At 43.2% G+C, this 24,247-nt stretch overlaps 1 protein-coding gene across 2 annotated transcripts in view; it reads left to right on the top strand.

Moving 5' to 3' along the window:
* BMP6 (bone morphogenetic protein 6) overlaps nt 1-24,247 on the top strand; it is a 156,565-nt gene that overhangs the window by 115,063 nt on the left and 17,255 nt on the right. For both annotated transcript variants that reach the window (XR_014232726.1, XM_082347757.1), the window contains exon 2: nt 16,559-16,751. Coding sequence is in view for 1 of the 2 variants with exons in the window: in XM_082347757.1 (XP_082203883.1) it covers nt 16,559-16,751 (193 nt within the window). In the remaining variant the exon portion in view is untranslated. The remainder of the gene's footprint in view (nt 1-16,558; nt 16,752-24,247) is intronic.

The raw sequence follows: 24,247 nt of genomic DNA, 5'->3' as shown, positions 1-24,247 counted from the left end.
AGCAATGAGGCCCTGTGTTTTCCACTCTTTGGAGCCTCTTATAGGTGTTTTCTGTTGTGTTTTTTTTTTTCTTCCAAATCATACATTCAAATGCTTAACCTTGGTGTACCTGTTGTTATTTTAATGTAGGAAGCGTTGCCGATAAACACTTGGAGTCAATTAGGGCTAAACACACCGACGGGCGGGAAAGCTTGGTGCCCCAGAAAGGGAAAGAGATTCTCCGAGAGCAGCCCTGAGAGAAGCGTTTTGTTGTGTTTATGCAAGGATATGGCGATCCAAGTTGTGTCTCTGAAAGGGAAGAACAGCCCTCTTCTGTGTTTTGTGCTCAGATGGCTGGGCCGTGCTGCGGGGACCTCCCCGTGGGGGGACTCTTCCTTTCTCTTGTTTAGAACACGGCAGCCATGATCACATCTGAGTTTAGAACTGAGGGCTTAGCTTGGCCAGGAGATGTTCAAGCGTCTGTCCGTCACTGCGGCCAGGCCAGCCGGTGCTCTGGAAGGTGTGACCCCATTGCCTCCATGTGGGTAGTTCCCTGGCTCAGCGAATACACACTGGCCCCCTGCTCTGTGCCGGTGCTGGTCCAGGCGCTCAGACACAGAAGGTGACAAGACAAGACGCCCTGCCCCTGTGCATGCACACTGGGGGCGGTTCTCGCCCTCAGTACCGGTATGCGTTTTCTTTCTCCGTGGCCCTTGGGTTTGGGCGTGGCTGGGGTTAAGAGGGAGGGTCCTGTGCTGCGGCCCCCCGCTGTCAGGCCACCCGGGGCTTGGACAGGAGCATGAGAAAGGCCTCTCCCCATGTCCCATGCTTGGCATGTCCGGCACTGGGCCTCGGGTAATAACGGGTCATCTGATGCGGTGTAACTGACCAGGAATCTGAAACCCTGGTCACCCTGGGAACCAGGGCAAGGAGCTGGGCTGTCAGTTACTCTTAACTTTTAAAACTTGAACGTTTCATCAAAACCGAATAGCTCCATTGTCATGGTCAGAAGTCCACTGTGGAAAAAGGCAGGATTTAGTGTTTATTTAAGCTGCCACCCAGCGAGAGAAACCAGGCACACATAGTTCACTTCTCAACGATTTAAGGACTGCTTTTCCATTTTGTGGATTTTTCATGCTCTTGCCCGGTCTCTGCAAAAGGAGGTGGAAGAGGTAGGATTTATTGGCCGGGCAAGGGTGGATGTGAAGAAGACCCCTGATGGGCGTGATCTTAATAAAAAGGATGCATCATCCAGTACTTTATAGCCCTGCCGGGCATTGCCTGAGCGTGTCGGTGCACAGGGTCTGAATTCTCTCTGCCTCATGGATGGAAGTTACTTCACCTGTGGAGTGTCGTCACCAAATCGGTAAACACAGGCCTAGTACCCCCTGCTAAGTGGGTTATTGATAGTCCGTTCTAGTACCTGCTAAAGTAATATTATCTTTGTTTGCAGATTTAAGGCCACCCTGTAGATGTGGCAAGAGACTGAAAACAGTTCAGTCAGCTGACAGGCTAGAAAGAAGCCTCCACCTCTTGGTCCGGTGCTCTTTCCTGCATGTTAGACTTCGGACTTTCAAAAAAGGAAATGATAGCCATTTGATAAGGGTCCCTCCCTTTTCATCTTTCCCAGGATGTCTTCTGGTGAGAAGCTTCCTCTCTCATCAGGGCTTGATTTTCAGTCTCTTGTTACCCTTCCCCCTTTGCTGCTCTCTGAGGTGCCCTTTTCTTCTCTTGACTCTTGCTTGGTCTGTACATCTGTTTTTCCTTCTCGTGGTCCCTCCTGTAACTCCTCTGAATTAACCTCCTTTGTAATCAGAGTCAACAAACATGTATTGTGAACCTGCTGTGCGCCAGAGACGTTGCTGGGCATGTTCACTCAACACTCAGTGACTCTCCAGCCTCTCTCTGCTCAGGGGCCCTGCCCGGCTTGGTCCTGAGGGGGGCTTTAGCCAATCGCCCTACTTTTGGGGACAGGCTGTGTTTAAATTCTAATAGAGCGTTGTTAGTGGCTCCAGCATGAACTCTGGGGAAGTTGTGGCTGAGAAGGAGAGATGGAGAGAAAGAACAAAAGAGGGCTTCTCCGGTGGCGCAGCGCTGAAGAATCCGGCTGCCAGTGCGGGGGACACAGGTTCGAGCCCTGGTCCAGGAAGATCCCACATGCCGCGGAGCAACTAAGCCCGTGCACCACAACGACTGAGCCCGCACGCCACAACGACTGAGCCCGCACGCCACAACGACTGAGCCCGCACGCCTAGAACCCATGCTGTGCAACAAGAGAAGCCACCACAGTGAGAAGCCCACGCACCGCAACGAAGAGTAGCCCCTGCTTGCCGCAACTAGAGAAAGCCTGCGCACAGCAATGAAGACCCGATGCTGCCAAAAATAAAATAAATAAAATAAATTTTATTTAAAAAAAAAGAGGAAGAACAAAAGAGAATGAAAGAGGCATTATAATAGAAAACAGGCACTCAAATACATGTGCGTGCACCTTCTTACAAGTACTATTCATAGCAGCCAAAAGGTGGAAATGGTCCAACTGTCCACCGATGGATGAACGGGTAAACACAATGTGGTGTGTACGTACAATGGAATATTATACAGCCACAAAAAAGAATGAAGTACTGATACATGCTGACACTACTGATGAACCTTGAAAACATGATGCTAAGTGAAAGAAGCAAGTCACAAAGGACTGTATGACTCCATTCATATGAAATATCTATAATATGCAAATCCATAGAGGTAGGGCAAAGATGGCTGGTTGCCAGGACGTGGAGGAGGGGGGAATGGGGCGCTTACTGCTTAATGGGCATGGGTTTTCTTTCAGGGTGAGGAAAATATTTTGGAACCAGATAGGGGTAGTTGTGCACAGCACTGTGAATGTACTAAACGCCCCTGAATTGTTCACCTTAAAATGGTTCATTTTATTATGTAAATTTCACTTCAATTAAAAAAAAAAAAAAGAGGAATGAAAGGGAGAATGTCAGAGGTCTGTTTCTCTGAATTCAGGATGAGATTAGAAGTCCATTCTGTCTTGTGCATGGCGACCTTGTGATATGGCTTGAGTATTATTGAAGTATTTTGAGCTGATTAATTTCTTTCCTCTGCTCTTTAACATTTAAAATGCTTGGAGTTTGCGTCCTGAACGCTGAGTGCAAAGCAATATGAAAATTGGTGTTCTGGGCCCAGAGTATTGCGGCTTCAAAAAACAAAGCTGGACAGATGTGTCCAGTCGGTCCCCCGGTTTCACTGTGTTCTAGAGGATGCCCTTGGGGCTTGAGGAAAGATCGCAGGGGCTAGAGTGCAAAGCCTGCGTTTGTTCTGGCTCCCTTTGCCTGTTGGGGACACTGTGGTGCCCAGGAAAGCACACAGGGCAGGCCTCAGTCCTGGCTTCTGCATTCATTCTTTGAGTCCTCCTGGGGGTATGAAGGCGAACCTGTCATGGACCCTGCTTTTGAGAGGCTTATGGTCTAGCAGAGGAGGGCGGCAGCCACATGAGCAACTGGCCATCGTAGTATAAGGTCGGGGTGCAATTTCCATGGGACGTTACGGGAATTTAGAGTGAGGGTCCCCAAACCAGTGGGGATGGGGGTAGGGTGGAGAAGGAAGGCAGTTAAGGAAGGCTTCCTGGAATTCAGCCTTGAAGGTTTAAAATAGTGCCGATTGCCCATGAAGTATGGCAAGTAATGGTTTTAGTTCTAGCAAAAGAGAAACACTTAAAACTGAGCGGAAACACATTTTTAAAAAAGAGTTTCACTTTGTTATTTTTCACCAAAGCGTTAGTAATTACAGAAGAAATAAGAACCTCCCCTTATTTTTTGGCTTTAATAAATTGTCTTTATTTAGCATTACATAGGAGCACCAAAGCATTTTCAAAATTGGGGGCCTGTAAAGTCTTCATCCTGGAGGTGAGGGAGGGAAGGATCTTTTTTTCTTAATTCAAGTATTGTTGATTTACAATTTCATATTAGTTGCAGGTATGCAGTATAGTGATTCAATATTTTTGTAGATTATACTCCACTTAAAGTTATTATAAAATATTGGCTCTATTCCCTGTGCTGTACAGTATATCCTTGTAGCTTATTTTATGCAGAGTAGTTTGTACCTCTTAATCCCCTACCCCTGTCTTGCCCCTCCCACCACCCCTCTCCCCGCTGATAACCACTAGTTTGTTCTCTAGATCAGTGAGTCTGTTTCTGTTTTGTTGTCTTCATTCATCTTATTTTTCAGATTCCACATGTAAGTGAAAACATGCAGTATTTGTGTTTCTTCGTCTGACTTATTTCACTAAACATAATGCCCTCCAAGTCCATCCATACTGTTGCAAATGGCCAGTTTTCATTCTTTTTTATGGCTGAGTAATATTCCATTGTGTGTGTGCGCGCGCGCGCGTGTGTGTGTGTGTGTGTGTACATACACGCCACATCTTCTTTATCATTCATCTGAAAGATCTTTGGAAGGGCAAGTCGATTGTATAAGTAAGGCAAAGGCATGAGGTTCTGGGGAGTGTGGTCAGAAAAACAGAGCAGTTTAATTCCTCCTAAGAGAAGAGCTGAGGCAGGGGAAGGTGAGGAACGGGACGGGAAGGCGGTTGGGGGGTCGGGATTGAAGGCTCTAGGCAGGCACGCCACAAGGTAGGTCGGGGGTGTGACTGTGGTACGAGCTGCAGTGTGGGGATAGATGGACAAGGGGCAGAAGTGAGGGCAGCGGGACAGGCTGTGCAGGGGTGGTGGGCGTGGAGGGAGCACAACGGGTGGGTCAGAGAGACCTTTAGAGCAGTGCCGTCCAGGAGAACTTGCTGTGACGACGGGAATGTCCCCTGCCCTGCTTTCTGATACAGCATCCACCAGCTGCATGTGGCCACTGAATACTTTTAAAATTATTTATTTTTATAATTTATTTACTTATTTCTGGCTGCGTTGGGTTTTCGTTGCTGCGCACAGGCTTTCTCTAGTTGCGGCGAGCGGGGGCTACTCTTCGTTGCGGTGCGTGGGCTTCTCATTGCGGTGGCTTCTCTTGTTGCGGAGCGTGGGCTCTAGGTGCATGGGCTTCAGTAGCTGTGGCACGTGGGCTCAGTAGTTGTGGCTCGCAGGCTTCAGTAGTTGTGGTGCACGGGCTTCGTGGCTCCGCGGCATGTGGGATCTTCCCGGACCAGGGCTTGAACCCACGTCCCCTGCATTGGCAGGTGGATTCTTAACCACTGCGCCACTAGGGAAGCCCCCCCACTGAACTCAACGTGGCTGGTGTGACAGAGGAACTGCACTTTTCACTTTAACCACTTTACACTTAAATAGCTACTCGTGGCTACAACACGGTTCTAGAAGGTGAAATCCACACTAGCCGGGGACTGATCGGCCAGCTGGGCCTGGCCGGGTGGACAGAGGTGAAGCTACAGGGCAGCTCAGTTGGGGGATGGATGAGTTTCCTCTTGTGTGTGTTGGGGCTTCCAGGGGACCAGGGGCATCTGGATGACGACGTGCACCCAGCAGTAAGACAAACACATTCCTTAAGGGAGAGCAGTGGCTGAAGATGCCAGGTGGGAGGCATCAGCATAAAATCCTAGCAGAAATCATAAAAGTGGCAGCTTAGGGAAGCCCCTTCACTGCCTTTGGCCTCGGAGTCCCGTTGATACCGTGGTGATCTTGTTTGCTCTGCCTGCCTGCTGGGACTGTTCAGAGCAACAGATGACACGATGTCTATGGCGGTGCCGGTGGACTCTTCAAACGTAAGGCGGGTTTTATAACATCGCTCGGAGTGGAGAGGAATGTGTCCCAAATGTTATTTTCCAAACACAGAAGATAAAGGCCCCAAATTCTGGAAGTGTTGCAAGCTAGATAATCCATCAGGCCCTCCTGCTCAAAGATGACTAGGTCCAGGATAAACAGAGGCAAATATGTCTCCGTCAGGAATGTCAGGGACTCCAAGACATCTTGGAGGGCTCCCTTGAGGTTGTTACTGTGAGCAAACAAACATAAAAGCCGGGTGTCTGCGAGTGCAAATACCAACACCACTCAGATCACGAGACCAGCTCAGGGTCCAGGCCAAGGTGGGAGAGCGGTCCTGGAGGGTCCCCCATGAAGCCAGGGCCCTCCAAGCTTCCAGAAGAGGTCACTGATTCCAGAAGCAAATGTAGTCCTCTCAGAAGCAAATGTACTGTTTTTTTTAAAGAAAAGCAACACCAGTTTAAACATTTAGGATGAATTTCCATCAAAAATTACCTAAAAATTTCCAAACACCCAAGGAGGTAAAACCAGCAAAAGGAAAGTCATCAGAGGGATGGGAGGGCAATGCGGATTAAGTTCCCCAAGGATTTCACATATTAGAAAACAGACACCAAGTTAGAAAAGGGAAGACAACGATGTAGGAAATACACACAAAAAATGAAGAATAGTATAATAATACATAATAGTGATACAGAACAATGGAAAATGACCAAGTAGACCACAGAGCAACCATGACAACAAAGAAAGCTATTGGAAAAAAAATTTTAAATCGTTAAATGACAGACTAATAGATGGCTTAAACTGTACATTAAATACCAAAGAGAGAATTGGTGAACTTGTAGATGGGTCTAGAGAGATGGTTCAGCCCACATATGAGGGGGTAAGTGATGGAAACGTGCATTTAAGAGAGGCAGAAATTAGAATGAGAAGGTCTAATATAATATCCATCTAACTTTCATCTCAGAGGAAACTGAAGTTAAGCCAGGAGAGACCAGTATCGATGAGCTAGTGGCTAAGACTTTCTTAGAACCGATGGGAGATAGGCAGCCGTCGACATGTGAAGTCCAGTGTCATCCCAGCAGAATAAATAAAAGGAAACGCACAGCTCAGGGCGTTGTAGTGAAGCTGCAGCACAGCAAGCACAAGGACATAAAAGCAACCCGAGAAACCAGATCATCCAAAAAGAAATGATGAGTCTGGTATAATGAATGCAGACTTAAATTTCTCCTCTCAGTCACAGCGAGGACATTCCGCCCGCCTGATATTGCTGTGCCGTTGAAACCAGAGGTGTGGGAGAGTTGATTTTTCTCTTTGGGCTGTCCCATTTGTCTGTTTTGACTGAAGATGTTCAATTTATTTGTGAAAAAATGCATGTGATGTATGCTGATGTTTACTAAATGTAGTCTGATTGCTTCTTTATAGCAATCCCTAGAAGGAGGCAAAATGGTGGTTATTTGCTATCTATGGGACTCTATCAGGGCTGCCCCTGTTCAGCTTAAGTCTTTCCTGGTGACACATGTTTATTAGGAGCCCGAGTGCACTCCCTCGTGTTAGCTGAGGTCTGTGCCTTGTTTCCACTGTAAGACATGCGTGGTTGAAGCTATTGAACTTCTTCCCAGCCTAAAGTGATGTTAACATCTGTTGGGGTAGGAAAAAAGGTTCTAAAATGAGGTTTTCAAAATAAAAAATGACTCGCTTAACCCTTACTACTAATGATGGTATGTAGGCACTAATTTTTGGTCCTAAATCTCTTTATAATATATGCACTGAGTCTGGTCTTAAAAGTCATTGGGAATCAAAGGGCAGCCTTGGGAGGAGTTCCTTTTTATGGTGACTGAACTGTTCTGGGTCTGGACTGTGGTGGTGGTTATAGGAATCTATACATGTGACAAAATGTCATCGAGTTATGACATACATACATACCCAAAAAAAGTGCATGTAAAAGCTGGTGAAATCACAGATGTAGAGGAAAAATGTATGGACACCAAGGGGGTACAGCGAGGGAGGGCGATGAATTGGGAGATTGGGATTGACATATATACACTAATATGTACAAAATAGATAACTAATAAGAACCTGCTGTATAGGACAGGGAACTCTACTTTGCTGTACAGTAGAAACTAACACACATTGTAAAACAACTATACCCCAATTAAAAAAAAAATAAAAATAAAGCTGGTGAAATCAGAGAGAGGGTCTGTAGTCTTGCTAAGGTATTAATGCCAGTGTCAATTTCTTGGTTTTGTTATTGTTCTTAGTTATACAAGATGTTACATGGGACCTCTCTGCTTTTTTTTAAAAAAAAAAATCTGTCCTATTTTTGCAACCACTTAATAGATCTATAATTATTTAAAATAAAAAGTAAAGTTTAGATTAAAAAAGTCATTTAGAGCATGGTAGCCAGGAAAATAGCTGCTTCTTGATATTTGTGATTCTCATAGAACATGAATACAAATATTTAGGAATATTTGGTGAACCCTGGAGGGAAGGATCATGGCACTGTGGTTAAAAAAGTGAGTAGGAGAGTTGAACTCAGTGTCTCTGTCACTATTTAAGGTTGCAAGCTTGCAACAGAGAAGTCTAAAGGCCACCATTGTTAAAACCCTTGGAAAACTAGCCAGAACTTTCTATATTGCCTAAAATGAAGTCAGCTTGCGCCATAGCATGAAAAAAAAATGTTTATAGTTATCAATGGAATGGTAATTTTTTTTAAAAAGGGTTTCAGCTTTTTCAAGTTTGGTCTATAAGTGGAAGCATTAAGCATTTGGAAAATGTAGAATTTATTGTGGAATGAATGTACCCTTGAACAACGGAGGTTTGAACTGCATGGGTCCACTTATATGGGGTATTTTTCAATAGTGAATACTTCATACTACACAGTGCGTGGTTGGTTGAATCCATGGATTTGGAGGAACTGAGGATGTGGAAGGCCAGCTCTAAGTCACACTCGGATTAACCCCCAAGTTATTCAAGGGTCAACTGTAATTCCCTGAACTGAGCTATACTGAATTAACCACCGAGTGAGTCCAGTTAGTGAGAAAGTAATGAATATGGACTACTCTTAAATGTATTAGAGAGAGTGTTCCATTCTTCTTTATTTTTTTTTAGTTATCTATTTTATACATAGTAGTGTATATATGTCAATCCCAATCTCCCAATTTATCCCACAAGTGTTCCATACTTTTCCCTCCCTCTTTCTTCTTTTATATTTGCAGTTGAAGTAGGTGGTGTCTTTATTTTTCTCTAGACAACTTTAATTGATAGAATTCAGATTTTGTGGAATGATGTTCAGAAAATACCTATATTAAAATATCTTTATCACGATCAAATTAAGCAGTAGTGAGAAAGAAAAAGTGACCTTCAGTAAGATGAGTCAAAAAGGAAATCCATGAATAAACAATATTAGAATGAGAAAAACATAAATAGAGCAGAGATTAAATAATAAGAGAATACTCTGAAAAACTTTATGGAAATAAATTTAAAGAATTAAACCCAAATTAACAAATTTTAGAAAATACACACTGACTTAAAAAAAAGATAGCTTGAATATTTCTATATGTTTAAAGGAAAATGACTGAGTAATTAAAACTATTCCCCAAAGGAAATTCAGGATCAGATGTTACTGATAAGTTTGCCAAACTTTCCAGGAAGAGATCATTTCTTGAAAAGAAAGGGAACATTTCCCAACTTATGCCAAGAGCAAGTGTAACTTGAAACCAAACAACATGATGATATGAGACCATCACCAGGGTCACTTATGAAAACGAATGCAAAAATTTCAAACCATAAATTGGAAAGGTAGTGGAACACATGACGTGACACCTTCAGGTCAACATCATGGACTGCGTGTTTGTGTCCCTGAAATTCATACTGTTGAAACTCTAATCCCCAATGAGACAGTATTAGGAGGTGGGGTCTTTGGATGATAAATAGGTCTAGATGAGGTCATGAGGTTGGGGCCCCAGGATGGGATTAGTGTCCTTATAAGAAAAAGAGACTCCAGCTCCCACACACTCTCTCCCTCTGCGAGCATTCACCAAGGGAGGCTACGTGAGGACCTAACCAGGAAGAGGGCCCTCAGCAAGGACCCAGTCCTGCTGGCGCTCTCATCTCTTGCTTCCAGCCTCCGGAACTGTGAGGAATAAATGTTTGCTGTTTAAGCCACCCAGTCTGTAGTACTTTTGTTATAGCAGTTACAACTCACTGAGACAGGGAAGCAGTTTGCTGAACTTCTTATTAGGTCCACAGTTTGTAATGTGCCTCGTCCTTTCCAATTGTTTAACCTTAGCAGCGCTGAGCTGGATTCCAACACAAGACTGAAATGAGCACCCTCACCTTCTTCATTGTTTTAGAGGAAGTGGTTCAAACGTATCACCATTAGGACTGTTGTTAGTGTACGTTTTTATGTTGACTCCTTATCAGGTTAATGGAGTTCTTCCTATTCCTGGTTTGCTAGTTTATTTTTATTTATTTATTTATTTATTTTATTTTTTGGATAAGCAACTCTTCTTTTTTTTGGGGGGGGTATAGTTGTTTTACAATGTTGTGTTCATTTCTACTGTACAGCAAAGTGGACTTCCCTGTGCTATACAGCAGGTTCTTATTAGTTATCTATTTTATGCATATTAGTGTATACATGTCAATCCCAGTCTCCCAATTCATCCCACCACCACCATTCCCACCACCTGCTGGTTTGCTAGTTTAGAAGAGACTCAAGTGTAAGGAATGGACCCTGTTGGGCTCCTGATTCCAACAAACCCAATGTAGAAAGACAATTTTTTTTTAAAATTATTTATTTATTTTTGGCTGTGTTGGGTCTTCGTTTCTGTGCGAGGGCTTTCTCCAGTTGCGGTGAGCGGGGGCCACTCTTCATCGCGGTGCGCGGGCCTCTCATTATCACGGCCTCTCTTGTTGTGGAGCACAGGCTCCAGACGCGCAGGCTCAGTAGTTGTGGCTCACGGGCCCAGCTGCTCCGCGGCATGTGGGATCTTCCCAGACCAGGGCTCGAACCCGTGTCCCCTGCATTGACAGGCAGATTCTCAACCACTGCGCCACCAGGGAAGCCCGAAAGACAATTTTTGAGGCATTTGAGGAAATTTAATTATGGATTGGGTATAGGAGGACGATGGGGAATTATTTTAACTGAGGTGTGATCATACATTGTGATTGTGTAAGAAAATGTCCATTTTTAATTTTTTTAACAGTGGTAAAATATGCATAACATAAAATTTACCACTTTAGGTACAGGTACATTCACATTGTTGTGCGACAGTCACCTCCATCCTCTCCAGAACTTTTTCATCTTCCCTCACTGCAACTCAGTACCCATTCAACACTAACTTGTCATACCCCCGGCCCCTGGAAATCACCATTCTACTTTCCGTCTCTATGAATTTGATTGCTCTGGGTACCTCATGCAAGTAGAATCACACAATATTTGTCCCTTTGTAACTGTCTTATTTCACTTAACAAAATGTCCTCAAGGTTTATCCATGTTGTAGCATGTATCAGAATTTCTACTTTTATGGCTGAACAGTATTCCATTGTATTTATGGACCACATTTTGTTTATCCATTCATCCATTGTAGATATTGGATTCTTCCTATCTTTTGGCTTTTGTGAACAAAGCTGCTATGAACATGGCGTACAAATATCTGTTTGAGTCCCTGCTTTTGATTCTTTTGGGTACCCATACACACCCAAAAGTGGGATTGCTGGATCGTGTGGTAATTCTGTTTGATGTTTTGAGAAATCACTCCACTGTTTTCCACAGCAGCTGCACCATTTTACATCCCTACCAGCAACACACAGAGGTTTTACTTTCTCCACATCCCCACCAGCACATATTAAGAAATGCCCGTGTTTGTAATAGATCTACACGCGGTAGGGTTGCAGGAGAAGAGTTGCTAGTCGTCCATTCCCCCAGAACCTCAGCCCCCTGCCTGGGCAGCCTTCAAGCTGAGCTGTGGCCATGACTAGATTTTCCCTGGGTGCCTGTAAAACTTCCATCATGTCTCTGAAAGGAAAGACTTTAAGAGAAAAAGAAAAACTGAACACTCTGTGATTTAGTGATACATACATATGTAGTAAAACTTTTTCAAAGGCAAGGGACTGGGAATTCCCTGGCGGTCCAGTGGTTAGGACTCCATGCTTTCACTGCCGAGGGCGTGGGTTCAATCCTTGGTCGGGGAACTAAAGTCTCAAAAGCCCAGAATAAATAAATAAATAAATGAAAGGCAAGGGACTGCCAGACATTATTCATGATCTGAGGTTCCTTGTGAGTGGGAGTGGGGGATGACCCCGGGGAGGAATATTGTTCACCTTCCAGTTTTTAGGTTGGGTGCTGGTCTCATTTGTGCTTCGTTATTATGTTTCATTACCTCCATAAATTACATATATATATACATACTTTTGCATGTATAATACTGCATAATTTACACTTATAATCTTAACCTAGTAACGTTTATTCTTTTGGGCTGTGGCTCCTACCTGTTGACTAGAGGTCTGGTGCTGGTCTGAAGTTTCAGCTGGTATCGTCTGAGGCAAAGAGAGAGAACAGAGTGAGTTTTATAAAGCGAAATTGATTCAACTTCAAGGATTGTATATGTCCTTGAATTACATCCTCCCTACTTGATTTGGTGTTAAAAGGACCTCTAAAAATAAAATCAGAGTGTTAAAAGGGTGCAGTTTGTTGTCTTATTTGTTTTATTGTCCTTACAAAAGGAAAACAGAAACAGTAGATGTCCTTGTGTAAGGTCATTACCATTAAAAAAAAAAATGTTTTCAGTGGTCCTTGAAATAAAAAATTCTAGGAATTGTTGCTTCAGAGAACACAGTACTGTGTTCAGTAGCCAAACACCAGGGCTGATGACACTTAGGACAGTGATTTCACTTACCTCCCTTTCCAGAGAATGTAAGTCCTCCACATTTAGAGACATGAGTGAATTTGAATAACTCAGCAAAGACATACTCTCAGCTCAGAGGAGCTAGATTGTCAAATACCTGCTGTCAAATACCGGCTAACGATGCTTCCAACTACCATTTGCTGAGCCCTTCCTCTGTCATTGACTGTCTTGTACAGATTGTCTCACTTAATCCTCAGAAATGTTGTTATTCCCATTTAACTGATAACTGAAACTTTGGCTGATATCTTGCTCGGTATCACGTGAGTAAGATAAGGGGGAGCTGGATTTCAAAGCTGTGTTGTCAGCTTCACACTTCGTCCACACTCTCGGCTACTACCTCGTCTACACTCTCGGCTACTACCTTGCTACTACCTATTCCACACACGGCACCATCTTTGAGAAGCCAGATGCAGGGGCTACAAAATAGGTACTGAGCGCTGGATCCCCACCTCAGCCCTCTCTCATTTTTCTTGAACTGTCTGATGTTTAAGGAGCCCAGATCACAGAGCTCAGACGGGAAATGCTAAGCTCATTGGAACCATTACCGTTTTACGGTAGTGGTCTTCAAATGCACATGTAGGCAGTGACCTAATTGTACTTATTTCTTGTATCCCTATGAGACATTAGCAAATGCACTGTGTAACTTTAATTGTGGGCAGAAGATCTGGGGAGAGAGGAGGCATTCCAAGCAAACTCCAATGACCAGTAGCTGAGGTCTCCTGGGAAGAGTGAGGAAGATGGTGTAGCTTTGAGCTAAGACACACGAGGAGAGGTTCAGGCGACAATAAGAGTTTAGGTGGGAGAGCTTATAACGAAGTGGGCAGCAATCAGAGACTCACGGGGGGCTGAGGAGACCATGCCTCTCCTCCAAGAAGGATACAGGAAAAGCAGGAGGAAGTGGAGTGCTTCAAGACCGACCAGAGGAGAATTGGGGAAATGTACATATAAGGCAATGAGTTCTAATTCACACGGTAATAAAATGGAAGGCTTTGAACTATGCTTCCACTTTCTCATTTTTAGATTCTTTATCTATCTCTTCACATCTGTCTGTGAGCGGCTGCCAGGATCCTTCCTTAGTCACACACACTGCCTCCCAGGATTTCAAAATCCCTCCTCCTTAAGAACTGCATGCAATTTCTCCCCTTCCTGGCAAGGTCAGACTCTCCTTCTCTCTTCCTCTCTCATCCTCTCTTGCCCTCCCTTCTCATCTTGTGTCAGTTGCCTCTTACCGTGTAACAAATCACCCAAAACATAGTGGCTTCGAACAGCAAGGTACTGTTATCATCTCTCACGGTCTGGTGAAAAGACTAGGATGAACTGGGTGCCCCCCCACCCCTCAGGGTCTCTCATGCAGTTGCAGTCAGGTGGTCACTGGGGTTGGGGTCGTCCCGAGGCTCCAGTGGGTTGGACATCCAAGATGGCGTCTTCATACCATGTCTGGTGCCTCAGCTGAGGTGGCTGGGGACTGACTGGGCTCTTCCCTCCCTCCTTCCTTCTCCCTCTGTGTCTCTGTGCGCCACACAGCCTCTCTACGTGGTTACCTCGGACTTCCTCATAGTCTAGGGGGTTTAGAGTAGTTGCACTTCTTACATGGTAGCCATCTTTCCTTAGACATGCATTCCAAGACACCTAAATGGAAGGAAGTTCCAAGCTTATGACTTAGCCTCAGAATCACTCAGCACCACTGTTGCTGCCTCTTATTGGTCCAGAGAAGGTCACAGAACCAGCCCAGGGGAGAAGGGACCACCTAAGGGTGTACATACAGGAAGGTGTGGTTTACTGGGGGTGGTATACCTCTCCAAAGACTAACTAACATATTTCTCATGTGTTGAAATGTCTGTCCCTTCTCTCCTCCTTATAACTGAAATATCATAAGTCACTGTTTTATTTTTATTTTTAAGTCACTGTTTTATATCTTGCTTCGCATTCATAGTTTTTCTGTTGTTTATGTTAAGAGTGATTGGAAGACTTCTTTGAGGAATTCTTATGCATTCTCTCAAAAGAATCTTAAGAATATGCTTTCATTTCTTGATATTGACATTTTTAAGCACCCAAGAGGCCCTATAGAAAAGCTGTGTGACTATTTTTTAGAAAGTCTCTTTGGGAAATCAGATTCGATTCACTTTTTTTAACCACTGATGATAACATATCAAACTGAAAAGGCAGATCAGTTTTAGGGAAAAGTGATCCACCATCAGGTGTGGGTGTCCTTGGGTGAACTCCCCAACAATATTGCTTTTCATGCTTAGCCACTAATTAAAAAACCTGTTCTCTTGTTGGGACTGAACCATGGTTTACTTTCTGGCTGGACCTTTTTTTTTTTTTTTTTAACTTATATTCAAGCTCGTACACAAGCCAAAGCTTACTGTTTTTTAACAACTCTCTCCCCTCCCGCCCCCAGAAAAGGGATAACTTGAATCTAAAAGATTTGTTGCATAGTCACATGGCAGTTTCAGAAATTCTTTATGTAAAAACCTCGAACCGATGGATGGCTTAACTTTCCCAAGCTTCTGCAATGCCATCGTGGTCTCAAGTTCGTGTAAAGTTATTGGCTGTAAAGGAGCTTAATCTGCAGAGCTTTTCTCTGGTGATTATGGAGAACAGCACATGGGGGAGAAAGTGGGCCATTGGAGGTGGCAAATAACTTGATCTTTTTTTTTTTTTTTCTACCCACAAGTCCTGGAAAAACTCTGCCATCAAGGATTAATTTGCTCATGAGATTTTACTGCGGTTGCCATTAAGAAAAAACTAACAGGAGCAGCAGGGCAGAAGCATTTCTGAGCTCTGGGGAAAAGAGTCAGGATTTGTGGTGGGACGCAGGGTGCTTGTTTTTCTCTCCTACAACGATTATGAGTTAAGCATCCGAGGTTGATAGTGTTCCTCTCACCCAGGACTTTGTATAGCCATCTGAAGGCTGACTCTGAAGCATGATAATCAGTAGTTTGTAGTTTCCCATACTTTGTCTTTATGCAGGGAAAAGATTTCATTTAAAGAAACCTTTTAGGGAGTTCCGTGGTGGCCTAATTGTTGGGATTCGGTGCTGTCACTGTCATGGCCCCGGTTGGGGAACTGAGATCCTGCAAGCCACGTGGCATGGCCAAAATATGAAAAAAAAAAAAGCTTTTAGACTCGATCCTTTCCCAGTTTTTAAAACAAGCCTTAGACAATATCACGTTATCCTGTTGGTGATGTGTTTCCGCATCTCTGTCCTCATACGTGGGTTCTACATGCAGGTTAAATGGAGACCCCGGCAGCTTCACAACCCAGAGGGTCCCTCCCCTCAGAGGCGTTCAGCCCTCACTTTCCTCCAGTAGAGGGAGGGCAGTGGACTTTAGTTAGAGCAATATTTTCTATGAAGTTTCACACTAAACCCCTCAACAAAAATTCCCCCTGGACATCAGGCAAAATACGAGGACCGTTCGAGCTTCAGACCCAGGCAGAACGCGCTGCCCACCCCCATCTCCGACCACGGAACACCCCTCCCCCAGCAAAGGTTAGCTCAGGGCTGCCCTGGGTCTTGGCAACTGCTTGGTGGGGAGAGAAGGAGGAAAGGGGGGCTGCGAGGGGACAACGGGGCCAGGACGGCAGAGGCGTTCTTAGTCACTGTTGCCTGCATTCCTCCAGCTTCCCTGGGAAGCCCTCTTCCTCTCATGCTGCAGATGAGGAAGCCGGAAGACAAGAGTTCAAATAACTTGCTGTCATGCAACTTGGTTAAATAGTTTCAAGTCGTTAAAGAGAATCTAAGCATTGTATTTAATCCTTGGGGAGAATGAAGGATTTTAACCTCAGCCTGGCCGCCTGGCCCATGGTTCTTGCCACCACCCACTGATCCCTCTAATGAGGGTAACGGTAAGCCACTTAGGAATGAAAACGGGGGAACTTTCTAGAGGTGAGCCTGTGGCACTTAGCCAAGTAATGATAGCTGTCACTCTCTCTTGTTTAATCCTATAGTGGAGGACGACAAGGAGTTCTCCCCTCGCCAGCGACACCACAAAGAGTTCAAGTTCAACCTATCCCAGATTCCTGAGGGTGAGGCGGTGACGGCTGCAGAGTTCCGAATCTACAAGGACTGTGTTGTCGGGAGTTTTAAAAACCAAACTTTTCTTGTCGGCATTTACCAAGTCTTACAAGAGCAGCAGCACAGGTATGGAGGCTCGAGGAACCCCAAAGGGTGGGGCTGGCCCCCGTTTCTCACCCCGCCATCTTATAACCCCGACTCTGTCTCTGCAAGGTGGCTTGGAGTTCAAGGGCAGCACACGGGCGTGACGGGGGGTGTGTTCCCAATGGTAGCGTTGAGCCAGCAAGACGACTTTTTTGCTCTTAAGGTGAAAATTTCCCAAATAGTTTTCTTTTCCGAAGCAAGCCAGTGAATGGTATCTACTAAGCATCCTTTGTGTTCGGAAAACATATAACTCACTGGGACTGAAATGTTTCCCACTATGTTTTAGTCCCTACTTTGAGTGATGGGTGAGGGTGGCCAACATAAGTTCGCACGCGGAAATTATGCGGATGCTTAACTGCAAATGCTACTGATTCAAGCGAATAGAAGGCTGTGTGCTTGTGCATGTAATGTACACATATATGATATAATATGTCTGTGAGTGAGTGTGTGTGTATATGTGTGTCTCAAATGTATTTTTTATCATGTAGATGCAAGGGACCGGTAGACTTTTTTTTCCCATGTCTATATTATTCTTGTTTCCTGAAATGAAGCCACACTGTTTTACAGAAGAACTGTGTTCTTGGGGCTGCCTAGCAAATAAAGGAAAACTTCCATGGAGTGATTTTTAGAGCATCGGAGGGGCTAAGGGATGAAGTATTACAGCAGTTATTTCAGTCCTACAGCACACAGAAAACAAGCCCATGACCTTGAACTTTGCTTGTATTTAGGGCTCAGTTGAGTGGTTTGGCCAGAACAGAGAGTCCGATGCAGAGGTTAGCACTGCCCGTGGTTCTCAGCGGGCAGCAGGTAGGATCTCGGCACGTGATAGGTCTTTCTGGCAATTGTATGGTAAATACGAAGATAAAAGGGAAAGGAAGAGAATGCAGAGGAGGAGGGACATTTATGTCCTCTCTTTATGGACTCTATTAGCTTTGGTTTTATAAACCACCTCCAGATTCTTGCTTTTGGTCCTGGAAATCTATTAATTTCCCAAGAAGGTCCAAAAGTTTGGATTAAGAAGGTCCAAAGGAAGGAGTTGGGTCTCTCCTGAACTTACGGATCTGTGTGTGGGTCTGTCGCAAATACACACACTAAAATAATAACAAACATGAACGTGCCCCATACAAGGACCATTTTGAGAGCACTGCCAACATTTGGCCCTGATGCATACTCAAGTCTGTAACGAGGGAACTGGAGAAGGAGGGACATGCCAGGATGTGGGGACATGTCCTGGTGTTGGACAGACACACGGATGGCTGTATGTGAATTCTTAGCTGTGGCAGTTAAATTGTAAGTAAAACAGAGCCGTTGCAGGATCTTTATAACAGACCAAAATTTCAGAATGGAAGGCAGGTTTTCTGATGTCTGATTTTTGCTCCTAAATAAAAGTGTATTCATTGACTTAACTGTTAAGGGCCTCTTTTGAAAAGTAAATTATTTGTTGCTAGATTTTCATCTTTCAATATTTCAGAGACAATTGCTATTCAGTGATTCTTCGGAACTGCTTTAGCCATTGATTTTCAATCTGCCTAAGTATCGGTCCCATTGCCTTTCTCTGATGGAAATAACCTGCTGGTGCCTTTTTTGGCTCAGACATTTGTTTGGAAAACATAGTTTTCTGTGTTCTGCAGGAAAAGCTTTAGAGTGAAAACACTAGATTGGAGGTTTTGTGACTATGGACTTTTTTCAAAATTATTATTATTTTAAAAAAGAGAGAGAGCACGCGCTGGCAGACCATTTGTAAGGTTTATACTGAACTCCAGCCAAAAACGAACAGCTGCCTTGAGCTTCAGATCGTGGTGTCATGCTTCCTCCAGGCCAGCAGTGAGCTTGGAAAACAAAACTCCCAAATGGTCCCAACCTTCGCTGACTCCGTGTCAAAGCAGAATTGTAATTTCTCTGCGTTTTAGGATGGGAGCTTTTGGTGATTGGATGTGTTTAATTTTTGTGCATAGGAAAGGGGAAATCCTGGGAGAATTGGGAGAATTTCATGCTTTTAAAGAGTTCCAGGTTGGCCAGGAGAAGATTTTCTTATCGATGGGCCTGGAGCCCAGGCTGCCTGCGGTTTGCTCATGTCCTTCCAGAGGCCTCCAGATTGAACTGTGGGACCCCTTCTGGGGAAGGTTCGATCTCCCCATCTGTACCATCTTGGGGTGTCTTGGCTGAAAAGGACCCTCCAGGCCTGTGAAGAAACATAGCTGTCTAATCTGTTTCAGTGAAATTTGTAGCATTTGATGGATCAGCTTAACACACGTGTGTGTTGCAAAAGAGTTGGCCTCCTTGGAAAAGAAAAAAAGAAAAAAGGCAGGTGTTTCAATGCTGAGTCATACCATCAGCTGAGGCAGAAGAAGTTCTGTGTTGGGCCTCCTGGTGTAAAGGGCGGCTAGGGAGCCCGACCCAGGGAGGGTCAGAAACGATTCTTGGAAGATAGGCCATTGCTGCGAACTCTGCAGAAACCTTATTTCTCTGACTGGTAAGAAATCACTGGACCAGGTAAGTTCAAAACAGTGATGAGTTGAAGAGATGGTGCTTTGAGGTAGGACAGGGTAACAATTGATACAGTATTCAAAACCTGAGAATAAGCCAAGAGATGGAATCTAAGTCCTGAAAAGATTTGGAGCAACTCGCAGAGTGGAGTGGGGTTGGCAACCCTACAGCATATGCGGTTCTATCAGAGGAGCACAGGGGGCCCTCTGTAGTTTATTTTTAAATTTTACTCTAGAGTATGGTGTGGGGTTGATATCTTAAGATGAGTTTGGTGTTACTATCTGATGTAAGAAATTGTTTTTATGATGACCTTGGTGGAAACTGGCATTTACACAGTGCTTAGAGTTTGGGAAAGACCTTCCCCTATGTTCCTTCCTTAGGATTTAGCCATGACCCCATCAGACAGCTGGGCAGGCAGGTAGGTTATCCTTAGAAGGATGAAACGTGGCACATATGGGTTTTGCCAAGTCCAAATTAGGCCTAAACTATGATCTGCTTTGATTCCCTCAAAGTCATCCCAGTGACATGGGGACAGTCCTGAAATAAAGGTGAAGTGCCAGAAAGAGGTAAGCGGTCCCCTTATGGCATGCCTTGCATCTTCTTCTCCTTAGCTTGGATGCGAACATCTCAAGGACGCTTCTGTTTGGATGGCATAGGAGACAGCTCCGTTGGGGGTAAAAATGTGTCTGTTAGAATTCAGGCCCTGGTATTGATACTTTGGCTTTCAAGGGCTTGCAATGGAAAACCTCTGCAAACCTTCATTGATCTTTTGGTCAACCATGGATCTATTAGCAGTTCTTCTAGAGGAGGGGGTGTGGAGGAGAAAAAAGGCTAGAATAAATTTATATAAAAGTACTTGTCCTTATTCACAGTATTATATCTTTGTCCATTTACTTTACCATTTTCTCCCGAATCTCATACACACTAAGCTGTCTTCATACTTGGAGGGTAAAGGCTGCTCTGATTAACTGTCAACCTTCCATTGTCATATGTAGTAGTGTGATGGTAGCATGTTGCTTTTCATAACATGTACTCATGATCTTTACTTTTATAGCACCTATAGATTAATAGTGCAGTTTGGGGGCCTTTAAGAATATCATTTGCATCTACGTTTCTATCTGGTGAAAGACATACTTTGACTCTTCTTATTCAATTTTGTATATGTGGAAGTCAAAGTCTAACAGCATCTCTTGAAAGCCAGCCAGAAATTTTTTCAGTGTCTGAAAGATGGTTCTGTTTGGTACATGAACTGGCCACACGTGCCTCTGATAGTTTTGACATCCCATATTCTACTCTATATGGTTTGGCAGTTGTATTGCCTGGCAGTGATAATCTATCTTCTGTGTATATGATAACTTTTCTTTTTTGTGTTCTATCATGGTGCAGTCCGTTGGAAGACATTTAAAGTGAGAATTAATTACCAAATTCAAAATTCAGTTCCTCCTGGTATAAGCAATATCACGACTCTGTTTGCAGACAGGCAAAGTAGGGTTTTGGTTTTTTTTTTTCAGTTTGGTCCATATGTTTCATCCTAACTTCAGAATCCTTAGGATTGGAAGATGTGCATCTTTGAATCAAGGGAACAGGGCAATGCTGTGTTAAAAGTTGGTTTTTAAAACCAAGAAAGATTTCCTTAGGCCACCCAGAGGCCATGCCGGTGGAGTCCCCAGAAACAATGCCAGACTGAATTATTGTTTAAAGTTGTGACCAAGTTCACCATTTCTGACCTACTTTTTAAGATAGAATATAATTGTCCCAGGAGAGAAAATAACTGTCAAAAGGCAAAAAAAACAGTTTTCCAAAATTTTTAAATGATTCGCTACTCTGAACCATTCACAGAGATAGGGGATGTAGGAATAAGTCAAGGAAGGGGGATGGACATGAGTCCAGGTTGGGACATGTCTGAGTCATGGTTGGATGCCCAAGAGGCAGTGGGATATGGGAGTGTTTAGATCAGCAGAATGAGCTAAACTCTACAGGAATGGATATTTGAGATCACAGGTGAACTACAGATGTAGATTAGATAGCTGTGTAAGAATAGAAAAACCTACCTGACCCTGGACCATTTATTAAAAATACTATCTTTTTTCTAGGCACATCAATGGCATTTTTGTCATGTATCAGGTGACCACATGTGTTTGGGTCTGTTTCTGAGATCTTTATTCTGTTCTATTGATTGATTTTTCTCTTCTTGTATCAATAAAAACTCTTGATTCTTTTAGTTTTGTAAGAAGTCTTAATATCTGGTGTGTTAAGTTCTCCAAATTTGTTCTTTAAGATTTTCTTGGCTATTGATGGCCCTTTGCATTCTCATATATATTGTAAAATCAGCATTTCAATTTCCACAAAAGAAACTTGCTGGGCTTCTGTTTGGAATTTCATGAAATTTAGAGCTTGATTTGGGAAGAATTGACTCTCCCTAATATTGAGTGTTCCAGTCCAAGAGTATGTTTATTTAGGCTTTCTTTAATTACTCTCAATAACACTTTACAGTTTAGGGGGTCTTGAATGTTTTTATTAGAATTATTCCAGGAATTGAAGTTTTTATCCTATTGTAAATGGTGTTATTAGCTTTTAAAAACTTCAGTGTCTAATTCTTTTTTGCCCACATATAGAAATACAATTGATTTTTATATATTGACCTTATATCCAGCAACCTTGCAAATTTACATATTAATTCTAATAATTTTTCTCTGCAGAATTTTAGAATTTCCATGAATATAATCATGTCATCTATAAATATTTTTATTTTTTCCTCTGTAATTATATTTTTACTTCTCTCTTTCTTGTTTTATTGTGCTCACTAGATATCCAGTGCAATGTTGAATTCCATTCAGATTGCTGTTAGATTTCTAATTTCAGATTGGAAATCTCTGTCAGATTTCTAATCTAAGGGGGGGAATGTTTAATACTGCACCATTAAGGATAATGTTTGCTATAGATGTTTTTGTAGATACTCTTTATTTTATTAAGGAAATTGTCCTCTATTCTTAGTTTGCTATGAGTTTTTTAAAATTAGAAATTGATGTGGATTTTATCTTTTTTCTGAATTTTTTGGGATGATTATAGTTGGTCCTTCATATCCATGGGTTCTGCATCTGTGGAGTCAACCAACCATGGATCAAAATATTTGAAAAGAAATTCCAGAAAGTTCCAAAGAGCAAAACTTGAATTTGCTGTGTGCTGGCAACTGTTTATTGATACATAGCATTTACATTGTGTTAGGTATTATAAGTAATCTAGAGATGATTTAAAATATACAGGAGGATATGGGTAAGTTATATGCAAATACTATACATGATTTTATATAAGGGACTTGAGCATATGGGGATTTTGGTATCCAGGTATTTTTGGTATCCAGGTTTGGGTCCTGGAACCAGTCCCCCAAGGATACTGAGGGATGTCTATATATGATTTTTCTCCTTTATAGTGTTAATGTGATATACTACATTAAATGATTTTCAAGTGTAAAACCAACTTCACATTCCTGGAACAAGCCCAACTTGTGATTTATTATCCTTTTAATATAAGGCTAGATTCTAAGATCATGTCTGAAAACTTTATTATCTGGATCACCTGTGGGTCTATTTCTATTATCTGTTTGTTCCCTTGATTTTTCCTCATTTGGTTTTATTTCCTGGCATGCCTGATAATTTTTTAAAATTAAATTCTGGGCATTATTTATGAAATCAGTTCTAGATACTGGTATCTCCTTCCAGACTGGGTTTCATTTTCTTCTGGAAGGCAGAAAAAATACAGACAGGCAGATCACCTTGTTCTTTTGTCTTAACTGAGGCTGGGTTTCCGGATGTGTTAAGGCTTCTCTGTTTCTGGTTTTCCTTTTCTCCTACAGTTTTAGCTCTTTAGGGGTCTCAGCTGAAGGTCTAGGTTGTTTACCAGAAGTTCCCTTCCTTGGTGGCCTCTGAACTCTAATTTTTTAACTCCCCAGTATTAAGAGACTGCCAAAAACTCAGCTTTGCTTTTTATCCTCTAAGCAGTTTCTTTCTGCTTGTTTTCTCAGCTTCCTCTTGCATGCAAACACAGTCTAATATTTGGCAAGCATCTCAAATGGAAATATTGGAGTTCATGGACGCCAGGACTTGAAGAGCCAAGGTCCTAGAGGAAGTGAACCCAAACTTCTATGAGATCACTTTTGTGAGCTCACTCCTCTACAGCCTCTTTCCTCTGGGACCTTAGCCCTTCAAGTCATAACTTCCTGAAGCTCCAGTTTGCGTCCCCAGCCAGCGATATTGCTCCAAGCTCCTGGCTGCTTCTCCTTTCTGTTTGACATCCTTGCGTCATGCTAGGGATTAACAAATACCCTGAGATGAAAAATCAACAGCAAATACAGGGTTCACCTCAATGCATTTCTCTTGACTCATCAACCATTGCCTTTCTCGGTTGCTCTAAGATGGCTTCAAAAGGTTTGTGTTTTTAGTCTTAGCAGGAGTGTTAGTTTGATACATCGTAGCCAGAAGCATCTATCTCTGAAGTATCATATTTTTATTATTTTTATTTGGAAATCTTTATAATGAATCCCCACAAATGTTGATGTTTGAGTCATTAACCAAACAGTATAGTTCTGGAAACCAGATCTGAACGCGGTAGTTGAGCCAGGATCTAGGCGAGTTGTTTTCTTAGAAAAGCATTTATCATAGACTGATTCTCATAAACTGATTGCTGTATGAATTCTGTCGGATGTTTGGTGTTGCCTCCCAAAGTGAAGTAATGTGAACTCTTATCTCCACCGACATGAAAGTGAGATACCTGGGACCGTTTTCTTTTATGAAGAGAAGGGCAAACTTGAGAAAGCCAGGAATAGGAGAACCCTATTGTCGTTTGGGTGGAGGAAAATCAAAGCCTTTTTATCGCTGTGCCCAGCCACACCTGTTTCTCTTTCTGTATCTGGCTTTCATAGGTCCCATCCCCAGGGACTCCTGCAATCTTACTGCTGGCTTGATAATCTCTGACGCACTCAGCGTGGGTCCCGG

The sequence above is a fragment of the Balaenoptera borealis genome, assembly GCF_965194805.1.
Source record: "Balaenoptera borealis genome assembly, chromosome: 12".
NCBI lineage: Eukaryota > Metazoa > Chordata > Mammalia > Artiodactyla > Balaenopteridae > Balaenoptera > Balaenoptera borealis.
This window is presented reverse-complemented; position numbering and strand designations above follow the sequence as displayed.